Source organism: Ruditapes philippinarum, unplaced genomic scaffold, assembly GCF_026571515.1.
Source record: "Ruditapes philippinarum isolate M1 unplaced genomic scaffold, ASM2657151v2 ctg810_1_1_1_1, whole genome shotgun sequence".
Lineage (NCBI taxonomy): Eukaryota > Metazoa > Mollusca > Bivalvia > Venerida > Veneridae > Ruditapes > Ruditapes philippinarum.
In genome coordinates, this window is record NW_026858765.1 from 17754 (window position 1) to 32113 (window position 14360).

The 14360-nt window shown below is 33.8% G+C and overlaps 1 protein-coding gene across 1 annotated transcript; it reads right to left on the bottom strand.

The window, feature by feature from the left end:
- Positions 1–600: 600 nt before the first annotated feature.
- LOC132754194 (beta-1,4-N-acetylgalactosaminyltransferase bre-4-like) lies at positions 601–8994 on the bottom strand. Its single transcript, XM_060744789.1, has 5 exons — positions 8744–8994; positions 8256–8443; positions 3592–3714; positions 2092–2187; positions 601–1216 (listed from the first exon to the last, which is right to left on the bottom strand). Exons 1-5 carry the CDS (start codon positions 8945–8947, stop codon positions 1096–1098), a joined length of 732 nt encoding a protein of 243 aa, XP_060600772.1. The 5' UTR covers positions 8948–8994; the 3' UTR covers positions 601–1095.
- Positions 8995–14360: the final 5366 nt, after the last annotated feature.

Consider the following 14360-nt stretch of genomic DNA (forward strand, 5'->3'; position numbering starts at 1 on the left):
CTCAATATCAACATTGGCATATAAAACATTTGGAAAAAATCAGAACCACAAAGTTTACGCTATTTAAAGGGATAACAGTTGTCATGGGAAAGGCGACATTTTCATTATACATGCATGAAAATGAATTCCGCCAATCTCTTTGATTACTAGCGAAATTATATTACGACAAAGACCCGTATGCAATCAGTAAACGTTGTAAAGGGAGGCAATAATAATGACTTAATAATCAAGGGAAATAATACACGTAACATCAGTATGGGAACCCTCCAAGCCACTGAATGCTGTCTGGCCAGTTACCACAATGCCCAAATATTTGCTCCCTCAATATGAAAATGGTCACTAAGCAAGACTTAGTTTAAAATAGCATACACTACAATACTTTTGGGGGTTGGGTTTTACTTCGCACAAACACAGTATGGGTTATACTTTCCAGGTTTACTGGTGGAGGAATACCTCAGGTGCCCCTCTGTGAATTATTTGAGACACAAACGGGCACCTGAGTTGAACCATTGACGTTCCGTTATTTAGCTGGCAAACTTTCTCATATAAGAATGCGAAGACATTTGCGCGGCTCGAAAACCAACGGCGGTGAAAGGCAAGTGGCCCGAAGTCAACGACCCAAATCACTCGGCCACGAACTCATAGAAGGAATGCATAAATACAATTGAAGCGTGTCAATTTTCAACAGTTTTTGAAAAATCTATTATTAATATATCGGAACAAATAAATACAGTGTATCTAAATAGGATTCCATAGGTACTTAGAAAATAAGGTAAATAAGGTACCTTAAAGAGCCAGAAAAAAACTTTTCAGGGCTAGAAAACTCAAAAAGTCGATTTTTTTTCAACATGAAATTACGCAAAGTTTATGAAAATTATCTTCATTACCTTTGTAAAATAAAATATTTTGTAATTTTATATAAAAGATTTGAATGCCACGTTCTTTGTATTGTCTCATCATGTTTCGCTAAATTTCAGACACAATCGCATCTTCTCGGCCTTTTCCGTCAAACTTCGGTTATTATAATTAATAGCCGATGAGTTTAAGGCATTGTCTCAAACTTTATTACCACCATTGTCATTACATATACCGGAATCAAATCCCTATTAAAATCCACGTGTAAAGAGGTCTAATTTCAAGTTTTATCCTTTTATAAGTTAAATTACTTATTCCATCTGAAACATATCTATCCTCCCTTGTTTTGTACAACTCGGAACTGAAATTGAAAAAATATGTCTTTTAAAAGTGACATCACTACTATACATACAATATTCATCAAGTTTTATTTATTTTTTGGGTTGGGATTTACGTCGCACCAACTAATTAGAGGTCATATGGCGAATATCCAGCTTTACTGGTGGAAGAAGACTTCAGGTACCCTAGCTTCTCTATATTATTTCAGGCACAGACAAGCACCTTAGAAGAACCACTGATATCTAGATAGCTTCCTCACACGAAGGAATCCAAAGTCCCAGTCGGGATTCGAACACACATCAGTGAGGAGCAAGCGGTTTGAGGTCAACTTCCTAAACCATTTGACATCCAAGAACGCCCCCACCCCTACCAAACTTCAAAAACACCATGATGTGTAAAAGTAATACACGTAAGTACACATGATCACCTATGATAATTAAAATTTAGTAGACCGGCAGTATGACTCTCATAAACGAATACTTCTTCACTTCTTTTTGAAATGACAAATATGAGTTTTATATCATTTATACTAATGGTTTAAAGGCATGTTGGGTGCTTATCACAGGATAAAAAGTAGTGGTAAATGTGAAATTATTTGTCATGAAAGTGGAACAATGAGTTAACTTTTGGAAACAAAGACAGGATATAAAAACATTTAAAAACTTTTTGGGAACAAAAATAGATGCATTTCTGGGGCATAATGATCCTATCGTCTGATTATCGTTTGCGAGTCAGTAAATATTTTGTATATTTTGAAAATTTCCCTTAAAATGATAAATGGTTTTGTCCAGATTGAAAGATGGACAAGTCCATTTAAGATCTGAAGGAAGTTAACGGTTAAGAGCTCTAAAAACCAAAAACCTCTCAAACAGTTTTGTATATTAAAAAATAAAGTACTTTCTTTCCGCGAGAGTTGCCCTCGGGTGAGTCAAATTCTTGTAACGTCCAATTCTCACTGGCAACCTTTGCATAGTTAAATTTGCGTGCAAACACCTGTAACAATAATTATGTAAATCTTACAAAAATATCCCAATGATCAACGAAAATTTAGAAAGAATATAATTAAGTCAAAATAAATTTTCTATACCATGCAATTATTATACATATACATGGTACCCATATCGATTGAATCATGCATTTAGTTACATAAACAATGTACATATACAGTATAAATGATATTCAAAACTTTTATAATAACAGGGTTGAGTATTTATACGAACTTTACTCAAATCAGCAGTTAACTTTATTGCTCGTACAAATAAACTTTTGTAAATTTCATTCATAACAAAAAGCATGTCCTACTTGACAGATATATAGAAAAAGAGAGGAAGAATGTTTTATAGTAATTTATACAGAATAGGCCTCGTAACGAACAATCAGGACTGTAATAAAAGTCGTGGAACAACTCAAAAAGCATGCTTTGTTATGATGAAATTTCAACTTTTCAGCTTTAAAATTATATATAAAATAATATACATTTGATGCAATTCATCGTATTATGCATTAAATATACATATACAACAAGTATGCATTTTCAAAGTGATTCACCATACATACATATTATATTACAAAATCATAACATCTCGGCTTACTCTGGCAACCACATAAGGGGGCATCATGGGACATATTCCAACTATGGCCCCGTTCGAATGTATTAATAACACAGACATGGTGTTTTGAAGGTACTGAAAATTTTTGATATCTCTTTTCCATTGTAATTCTTTCTTGCTTGTAATATAGGAAATAATCAGTATTTTTGGGTATTTACAAAACAGCTTTGGATGTTTTTGTTACTCTCCGAATGGAGGTTAAAAAGTTAAAAATCAAGCATTGACAGATGGCGCCAAACAAGTAAGAATTTTGTGAAAAATCTAAACGTATGACTGACAGTTAATCAATAGGACATTTTTGAAAATGCCATTGATTGCACTGTGTGTAAGTGTGTAAGCGATATTTTTAAAGAAATCGGGAAAATTCTGGTGTACCCTGTACAATCACAAAAATTGTCCATATTGATATATTAAAGGAGTGATTTTTTTGTGTGGGTGGGGTATATAAAAATTGCTTTAAGTCTTTATTTTTAGGAGCAATCCAGTCAGCTATAATTTTCTTCAATGTATGTCATACATCCTTGAATAATGCTGTGCAACTGATTATCTTTCTGTGTAAAAGATTTTGATATATTTAGAAGTGTTTTCGCTATCACATGGAACTATAAAATTGCTCATTTTCAAATGAGCAATTTTGAAGTTCTTTTTCACTTCATTTCCCTGCCCCCTATAAGAAAGACTTGTTGAGTTGCTCGAGATGTTCCGAGTATATCATGGTCACGTGATTATGTACGTCACAATCTAGTTTATACGTACCTTATTTATGATGTCATAGATACAAACATACCTTTGATACAGATCGTCATCTTCCCTGCCCCAACCAAAGTAAACGGTTGAAAACCCATTGACCCGTATAAACTGTTCTCTTGTAAATGCATTAACTCCACCGAAGGAGTGTTTGTAGTAAACTCTGGGAAAATAAATAAAATATGTTGTTACAAATGTACATTGTTCCAGCCACAAATAACCCTAAATATAATGCATTTGTTTGATGGAGTTGCCTTGTTGTTTTTTTAATTTGCAGAAGTTCATTCACATTTAAACACTTATTTTGCAGTGTAAACGATGTTTTCCTTCTTTAAAAAGGTAGATAGATAGGTAGGTAGGTAGGTAGGTAGGTAGGTAGGTAGGTAGGTAGGTAGGTAGGTAGGTAGGTAGGTAGGTAGGTAGGTAGGTAGGTAGGTAGGTAGGTAGGTAGGTAGGTAGGTAGGTAGGTAGGTAGGTAGGTAGTGGTAGGTAGGTAGGTAGGTAGGTAGGTAGGTAGGTAGGTAGGTAGGTAGGTAGGTAGGTAGGTAGGTAGGTAGGTAGGTAGGTAGGTAGGTAGGTAGGTAGGTAGGTAGGTAGGTAGGTAGGTAGGTAGGTAGGTAGGTAGGTAGTAGGTAGGTAGGTAGGTAGGTAGGTAGGTAGGTAGGTAGGTAGGTAGGTAGGTAGGTAGGTAGGTAGGTAGGTAGGTAGGTAGGTAGGTAGGTAGGTAGGTAGGTAGGTAGGTAGGTAGGTAGGTAGGTAGGTAGGTAGGTAGGTAGGTAGGTAGGTAGGTAGGTAGGTAGGTAGGTAGGTAGGTAGGTAGGTAGGTAGGTAGGTAGGTAGGTAGGTAAGTAGGTAGGTAGGTAGGTAGGTAGGTAGGTAGGTAGGTAGGTAGGTAGGTAGGTAGGTAGGTAGGTAGGTAGGTAGGTAGGTAGGTAGGTAGGTAGGTAGGTAGGTAGGTAGGTAGGGTAGATAGATAGATAGATAGATGATAGATAGATAGATAGATAGATAGATAGCAAAATGTAAACTATTAGTTTCATGACTTCCATACAGAATAACTTTTACTGTACTAGATCTAATTGCCAAAAGGCAATTGAATATAAGGATGGTTCAAGTTATTGGCAAATGAGAAAGTTTTTGGATACTACTCATATAACATGACTCCAAGAATAGAAAGCTTTTGAGAAAAAAAAAGCATTTAAGGGGACATAACTTGATTTTTAAAAGCGAGTCTAATATCAAAGTACAAGAGTTAAGCTATGTAACACCGCACTTTGGGGTCAAACGCACTTTGGGGTCCGACCCCAAAGTGCGTTAAACTTCGCACCGCACTTTGGGGTCAAACGCACGTTGGGGTCAAAATCGAGAAATTGACCCCAAAGTGCGTTAATATGCTACATATCAACGCACTTTGGGTTCCAGAGGTCTAAAGGTGTAATCTGAGTTCTGCTTAAATACTGAGAACTGACTTAGTTTCGATCTTCGACATTGAAATATTTGAGGTGGAGTTCAAGATGGCGGTCAATACTTTGATGATGCTTAAGTGATAAAAGTTTCATTAATTTTACCACTTAAAATATCCAATAATAATAATAATTTGTTCATATAACAGAATTACGGTGGCATAAAAGTGACATTTGCATTTATTTTTATTTAAGTTTTGCATACATATTTTTATTTAAGTTTTGCATACATATTTTTTTTCAGTTTTGCATTCATATTTTTTTTTTTTTGAGCTTTGCATTCATATTTTATTAAAGTTTTTCGTACATTTTTTATTTTGGTTTTTCGTACATATTTTAGCCAATCAAAACAGCCTTCACATCTCATAACAGCCCATAGTTGAGTATAAAACTAGCACAGTAGTTTGGTCAAATTTCGGCCCATTTTTTGGAATCGACCCAGTCGTTTTTGGCCGCGCAAGTCTGGTTTCGGCCGACCTTTTTCGGCCCATTTTTTAAATCATATGTATTTTATATAATCAGTGTATTTTTTAAAAATTATTATCTACTATTATATTAGTGTCTATTTGGAAAGGGCTGTTGATTGGTGAATGAATATGCACCACTCAACCGTATAGCGGGGGGAGGGGCATTGACTTTAAACCAAGCCGACCACTGGTAAAATCTTCGCCCTGCGGGGGATATTCAGATAATAACATTCCCGCCTTATGCCCCGGAACAGCGCAGACATCACACGATTCTTTTTTAACCCGCACTCCCCCGGGGGCAAGGGAGGTGGTTACAAATGACTGGTGTATTACAATAATGCACAATAAAAGATCTAAATAGGTCCTTATATTCCACTGATTTAGAAAAAAAAATATATATATACATGTATATACATGTACATGTATATATCAGAGACATAGATAATATCTATGTCTCTGTATATATATATACTAAAAAGTGTTATTATCTTTTTGATACCTCCAAAAATGAAAATGTTGGTATTTGCAAATGGCGTTTGCAAATGGGGTACTGTAATTTACAGATGGCGAAGTGTTTGAAAATGGTGTTTTACAAATGGCGTAATTATCCAAACCTCTACTTTGCAAATGGCGTCATGTAAAATTATGTACGAAAAAAAGTAAAAAAACAAAACAAAAATAAAATATGTACCAAAAACTCAAATAAAATATGTATGCAAAACTCAAATAAAATATGTATGCAAAGCTTAAAAAGAATATGTATGCAAAACTTAAAAAGAATATGTATGCAAAACTAAAAAAAGTATGAATTCAAAACTAAAAAAAAATGTATGACAAACAAAAAAAACAACAAAAAATATGTACGAAAAAAAAACAAAAAAAAAGTATCAAAAACAAAAAAAAAGTTGCAAATGTCACTTTTTTGCCACCGTTCAAAATATTTTAGTACAGAAATCGTGTATTCCTAAAGTTTAAAGATGCTGCGAAAAATATCCCGTTCTGTCAGTCATTTACTTGATAACTTTTGGTGCCATGTTGAGCTCCATTTTAAATATGTAAGGAATGAATTAAAATGCAGTTAATATTTTTCCCCCTCCGTAACAACCGTTAGCCAGATGCTTTTTTAATGGGAAATCTTACATACTTCTTTAGAAAGATGAATTTTATAATGTTAAAATAATGGTATCAGAGAAATGTAAGATGCTTGTTACCTGAATAAAGTAGCGATAAAAGATGAAATTATTTGTCATAAAAGTAGTCAAAACAATGTAGTATTTGACTTTCATATAAAACATGTAAACTACTTATCACTATAACAGTACTGTACTCATCATTGTCAAAAAGCAACAGATTAAAAAGATGGTTCAGGTAATTGGCCAATGTGTACTTTTTTGATAATAAGAACATCAAAATAAAAAAGCTGAAGAAAAACAAATAAAAGCATAATGGGCCTTTAAAATGTTATTTTTAAACCTCGGGGAGATCGATACCCCACAATCCCCTCTATACCCCCAGTGAGAATTTTACATTATTCTGAAGCTCGCTCTTAATGTGCGACTACTTAAATAGTTGATATTTTTTGACTGCCTGTACGGACTACTACTTAAAGCCGCATCTTCACCTAGTCAAGTTTCAAATGTGTCACATTTAGCTAAATGAATGGCTATTTTAACATATTATCAGGCAATTTTTTACTGAAATGTCTTACTAAGATTACCCAGAATTTATACCTTTGTCTATGCAAAGACTATCATAGTTCTGTAAAATGTGTAAATAACAAACGGGAAAATGATGCATTTAGCTAAAAATAATGGAGTTAATGAAAGGTGTACATTCTTTTAAAATAAATGGAAAATTTTAGAAAAACATATTTTAAGCTTAAAGCTGCATGCCTCCAGATGAGTCAAAATATTTCAATAAAATCAAACTTGAGAAATATGTACTACGATTATAGGAAATGTAAAATGATTCAAGATTCAAGTAATATTTTACATGTTATGTGCGGTCAATGACTGAGTTTTCAATATTATTTTACAACTATATTCCTACTGCGTTACTAACGCATTAAGGGCTATTTATGCATATTTTGGTAATTTATGTAAGTTATAAGTGCCATTGATAATGTGCAAATTGCTTCCTTTTGGTTATTCCACAATATTATACATTCAAATAAATTTTCATGAAAATTAGCGTGAATCTGGAGGCGTGCTGCATTGATACAAATTCTTTTTTTGGTGATTTATTTTGTGAAAGTTCTTACTTACTAATCAAGACCATTTAAATCCCTATTGATTCAGGGCACATGTTTTGTGTCCATTTAATACCTTGATTTTTGTTTACCATTGGCTTTGACTACACTATATTATTTAAAACATAATGAACATAAATTTTCTCTGACCCCAAAGTGCGGTCGTTTGCCTGATGTTGAAAAATGCATATGTACCTGTTTAACGCACTTTGGGGTCGAAATTGGACCCCAAAGTGCGTAACGCACTATGGGGTCCGACCCCAAAGTGCGTAACGCACTTTGGGGTTCGACCCCAAAGTGCGTTTGACCCCAAAGTGCGGTGTTACAAAGCTACCAACATTATACAGTCGAGCCCAGTCAGACTACACGGATGTACTTGTTGAACTGGTCTATAAGTTTTAAACAAGCCTTTCTAATTTGCAAACTCAGAAATAGAAATATTCCTTTAAAAAGATTTAAAAGCGCACAACAATACCTGATGATTTTAAACATGTATTTCTACATTAAAGAATAGTATAACTCATACTTATAGTTTCTTGTGTCAATTGCAGATGCCATATGTTTGGGAAAATCACCACATTTGTAAATGTTGCCAATGTGTTCTGGTAGAAGATCAACGTCGTGGAAAATAAAACAGTTGTAGTTATGTATCCTGCTCGATTCTTTAAACCCGACATTCATTAATAGACCTCTGTTAAAAGCAAGTCCAGGAGGCTGAAGTTAAACCAATATAACTATAACAATCTTGATAAAACAATAGAAGGCAAGATTCACAAAAAATCTTTACTAAAGAAAATCGGCAATGGTAAACGTGGTTCAGTCATTGATATCATTGTTACTGTCCGACAAGTATGGCAAATACTCCCTTCCTTATGTTACCGGAAGTCTTAGTGAAAACATACAGCCAACGGCCGAAAATCTGAAACAGTTAGGGACTGACAGATCTTTTTCTTCTTCAAATTTTCTGATGTGGAATTATATTTTACCATTTCTACGGTGAACATGTTTCCTTACCATTTCTATTACGAATATTCCATAATAAATCTGTTGTTGTTGTAGAAACGGGTGCATATTTTTAACAAACATTTTCAGATGATTTTCCCTGTCTCTATAGGGAACTATAATAGCAACTTTCCATTGAGATGTGCAGCCACCGGGCATGTAACGTCCACCTGGAGCAACATTTTTAATGGTCTTCTCCAGATTTGTCCATGTCATCACTTCCGTAGTTACTCTATAAGACCCTCCTGATTGAAAAAAGTAAGTGCTTAACTATGTTATTGTTACACGTAAATGGTAATTAAATAAGTTATATTCAATTGCAACAGCCAACTATCTAATGCAAACCATTATGTTTTGGAGATGGGAAAAGGGCTTTCTTTAAGTTTAAATGTTATTATTTAATTATAAACTCAAAAGTATTCGACAGAGAGTCAACAATTGGCCATGTTTTCTCATTTAAGAGGACTCAAATGTGGTTCAAACAAACTCAAAGTTATGTACATAAGCAAGCTAACATAAATACCTTTCAATCAAATATTATGTATGTTCTGTGGTTCTTTTTATCTTATTAAATCAATATTAAAGTGATTAATGTGTTAAGATATAACAAATTGACCAAACAAGAGACAGACACTTAGAAAATATAACAAAACATTTTATCGAACAACGCTATGTCGAACAATGTTATGTCGAACAATGTTATGTCGAACAAAGACCATTTCCAGAATGAGAAATGTGTTTTTATAACTGAGCTTATCAAAACACAAAATATTTCTATAAATGTTTATATCGTTATAAAAATAAACTGTAAGAGAAAATAATGACAAGTTTAACAAATTTGTAAACATCTTTCTTTATACATGTACTAAATACAAGGGGGAGCATAAGTTCATATTGTGTTTAATTGTTAGCATGAAGTGGAGCAATAACTTTGAACGTTTCGAACTAAATGAATTTATTTTATTGGTTAGTACTTGATACTTTCGGGAACTGATCGAAAGTGTTCCTATAAGTTTATTGTTTCCTACAAATTCGATCTTGGCCATATGGCGACTTTCAAGCTTTACTGGTGAAGGGAGACCTCGGGTGCCCTTTCATGCTTTATTTCAGGCGTGAACTTGCACCTAAGTAGAACCACCAACGTTCTGTAAGCTAGCTGGATAGCTTCCTCATATAAAAGAATCCAAAGCCACTATCGGGATTCGAACCCACTGCGGTGATGGACAAGTGGTTTGAAGTCAACGACCTTAACCACACGGTCTCGGAAGCCTCTTACAGACAAAGTCGAACTGAAATAAGTTCTGTATAAACTATATTTATATTTGACGAGACTATATCCGGGTGTTATATAAGTATCGTAGTTGAGTACGAGTAGGAATAATACTCGTATTGTATTGAACAATGTTAAATGATCCCTTTATTTCGCACATTTTCACAGAACCTTGCTATTTCGAGACCAATGTAGATATTTGTTATTTGAAATAGACGGAGCACAATAGTGATTTTTTTACTGGGAAAATGAAAACGAGGCTTAACTGATTTGATCTAATAATAAATTTTATTTGGAGGAAACATTATGCACAAACTGTTAGTTACATTTATAAGTTACGAAATAAAACTCATACATTTGCACAAATGTTGGATGGAAAGAAAATGATGCATTCATATCTTTATATCTACTTAAACTTACCTAATTTCTTCGGCTTGCAGAGTTTTTTACGGTTTAGACTGTCGAGAAGTGATAAGGTGTGTTTTCCAAACCAATGCATCCAGGATATAGTCAAAGTAAACACACATAGTATAAATACTATATCTAATTTGTTTCTTCGCATTATCACCTATGACTGTATTTATCATACTTTATACACAACAGAGACAGCCATTGGCTGAAAATGAACAATTAAGTAGACTAGTAAATACGAAAGACCGGTGAGGACATTTCAACTTCAAAACATCACTATTTCAGCTGCATAAATTCACGATTTTAACTTCACGAATTCACGATTTCAACTTTATGAATTCACGATTTCAACAATTCACGACTTCAACTTCATGAATTCACGATTTCAACTACATGTCCCCACCGGTCTTTCGTAACTATAAAGTTCATTACTAAAGGAAATAAATCATGAAAGTAAACTATCTTGTTTTTCCCCAAGAATTCAAGCGTCCATTGTTTCTAATGGCGGTTATCGCTGTTATCTCAAACACATGGATAATTTGTTGAAGAATCTTTTAGTAGATGATTCCCTTAATAATTTTCAGGGTACCATAACTGCAATGTAACATTAAATATCATTTTCATTTTAAAGCAGCATGCCTCCAGATTCATGCTTATTTCTATGAAAGAATTTTGTCAAGAAAGTAATTTACACACAGCAAACGGCTCTTAAAATCTACTTAATGTAACAAAAATAGGTCAGAATATGCAAAAATAGTCCTAATTACGTTTGTCACGCAATAAAAATATGATTATAAAATACTTCAAATTCAGTCATTCATTACATTAAACATGTATAGTTATCTCTTGAATAGTAAATATACATGTATATATATATTTTTACATTTCCTAAAACCTTAGTAAATTTTCCTTCAGTCTGATTTTCTTGAAAATATGTTGGTTGGCTTATCTGGAGGCATGCAGCTTTAAAAAGAAAACAAAGGTGAGAAATTACTACCCTTTTCGGAGACTCGATATAAAGGCATTAGCCTTTGGTAAAAGTCAACATATTGATGTAAAGTTTGTGTAATAAATTACAGTAAAGCTGTTTAATAATCCATTTTTCGGCTTATTAAAAATGGTACTTGAGCTTAAATATCTGCAAAATTGCTAGCGTGTATCGAAACTTGTATCTATTCAATTGTCACATTATTTCGTCATTTGTTTGGTTTTTACGTGGGATTTTTTACATTTGGAGCTATTAATGACTAATTTAAATATTTCAAAATTATCGTCTGCTTGTTTGGCTACGACAACACGGAAGTGGATGCTGATCTGTTTCTATATTGGTAGCATTGACGTGTCAAAATGTCGTCTGCTGTTCAGGAAGTTAACTATTACAATCAAGATGTACAAATGTATTCATTATTAAAATAACTTCCACATTCTTTAACATTCTGTACTAAAATATTTACTTTTTTTGGCAAAATCCTCGCTCCAACGAATATGTTTGAAAATTACATTACCTTATTATGGTTGTTTTAAGTATTCAACCATTTGTAAAATCCAGTGTTATAAAAATGTATTACATTCTTATCCCAACTATTTTCTCCTTTTTACAACAAAAACTATTTTACTATTAACATCATATACTGTCAAATAATAAAATCTATATGTACCACATAAATGAGGGTAAAACTATTTTAACTCGTTTCAGTGCATCAAAATATCTTGATTATGAATTTATGATAAAACTTTATTCACACATCAACAGACAAGCTTCAATAAAAAGCCCTATATCTAGAGTAAGAGGACAACATGCACAAAGAAACGCTATAGAAACAACAATAACAACACTTGATATCTTTTAATTTTATTTAATTTTTTATGGATATATTTTCTCACCACTAAACTACAATGGATGAACAACTGTTTGATACCTTATTGTAAAATACATGTAGGTAGTCAAAGAGATTTTTTAAGTACGCTCGACACAGCAAAATTTAAAATGTTGCAAGCCTAATATTCAAGTATGGTGACTGATTTGTGCCATTACTTTGTCGTAGTTACGCTCCGCGTGACGCAAGGCGATAAAACGAAAATTGACAAAGTCATCTATGTTACGCGGCATCGAGAGACATGTTTCTTTAAACAGCGCCCTTATATGCATTGTGTTGCCGTAACGTGGAGGCATGAAGCTACTGCTTTGGCTAACTTGAAATAAAATCTAAACAATGTGTAAGTCGCAGTGGGCTCCGGAAAAAGTAGAAATCAATTGCTTCATCGGGAAACAACTGATACGCGGACATCAAGACTCCACACCGTGTGTATATGGTATTAGGCTAGAGTCCTATTCTAAATTTCGTAGAGTTGATAATGGGAAAGAACAGCATTGCTGCACCGGAAAATGCCTTTGTTGCGCGTGCATCCAAAGTTCATGTTTACTGGACTAGCGTCTCTGGGCTGTGATAAACGGTGCTTGTTTTGAAGTTACGTTGATGTTGTATAGTACATAAACACCATTGGCACACATGGAAACGCAAATGCTTCACTCAATATTAGGCTAAAGACTCAACCAAATAAGCATGCACTTTTGATGCCTGCGTAGCACAGGCGTTTTCGGTGCGGCGACGGAACAATCAAGTCCAGATGGGCTGTGGAAATTTATGGTGGCATATTTCTGCCAACAGTTAACCATATAATTATCTCAGATATTTAGCCGACTAACAAAAGACTATTTTTTCTTATTCAGAAATAATAGGGAACGTAGTTGGTCATTTTCAAAAGATATATTGTTATTACTTGGAAGTTATTCTGAAAAGTTGGTTACGTGGACTTTGAAGCATTGATACCTTAGTTACTAAAATAAATAAATTTGTTGATCCGTAAACTCTTGCAACTAGTTTGCAGTTTGCCTTTGAAAACATTTTAGTTAAAACAGTCGTGGTTAAAGAAAAATGATGCCTGAATTAATTGAACAAAAAAATAGAAATTATTTGAAAAAATAGTTTAAAATTCCAACAGTTACAATGTGGGTTATAAATTAATAAATTTCAATGGTAGTTTTAATATTTTATTGATTTTAATTAATTTAATATAAGAAAATTGAATGAATGCAATCGTATAGACAGTTTGATATATATTTATTTACACAGTCTTCTTTTCAAAAGAGAGATCAATATTTATGCGAAACTAGTCTATCTGCAAATTTATATTACAACAGCGCTATACTAAATGGCAATACTACAATAATATTGTAATAATATTATAATATATGTACTAGATTCTTGTTGTCCCCTCGATTTAAAGTGTAACCTTATTTGCCTTGAACAGTATTCCTACCAAATAAAATAAACCAGGGCTTTTCCTTCTCCAGTTATCGTAAGGACAAGGTTAACAGGCCGTTAGTACATACGTACTGATCAACCATATCACAGGATGATCCCCACTTTTCAGGTTGGGGGCATAAAAAGGGGGCCATAAATTAGTCAAAATTAATGTCTAATTTGTTGGCCTTGCAAGTGTATAAAGTTTCAAGTGAACTTCAGTTGTTTCAAAGATTAATGTTGCATGTAGCCAGGATATTCAAACAATTCATTTAAATAGTAATCTGATTTGTTAATTATCTCGCGTGCACAACTTAATTATGTCGTTCGCTACACATACTTACTCGTGTCCACGACTTTATTATCTCGTGCACACACATGTCTGTGCCAACGTAGATAACTCCTCAGTAGGAGATAAAAAAGCCTAATATTCACAATCCGAATATTAAGGAAATTACCCATGACATGTAACCCTGGTTCTTAATAATCTTTTCATTATAAAGACAATTAATTCACATTGCTCTGTAACCCTGCGAAATTCGAGGACGAATTTCAATAAAGCAGGGGAGTATGTCACGGTTCAGAACTGTTCACTTTTTTAGGGGAAATGATGAGTAAGCGGCGGGTAGAGCCGCGGTACGGT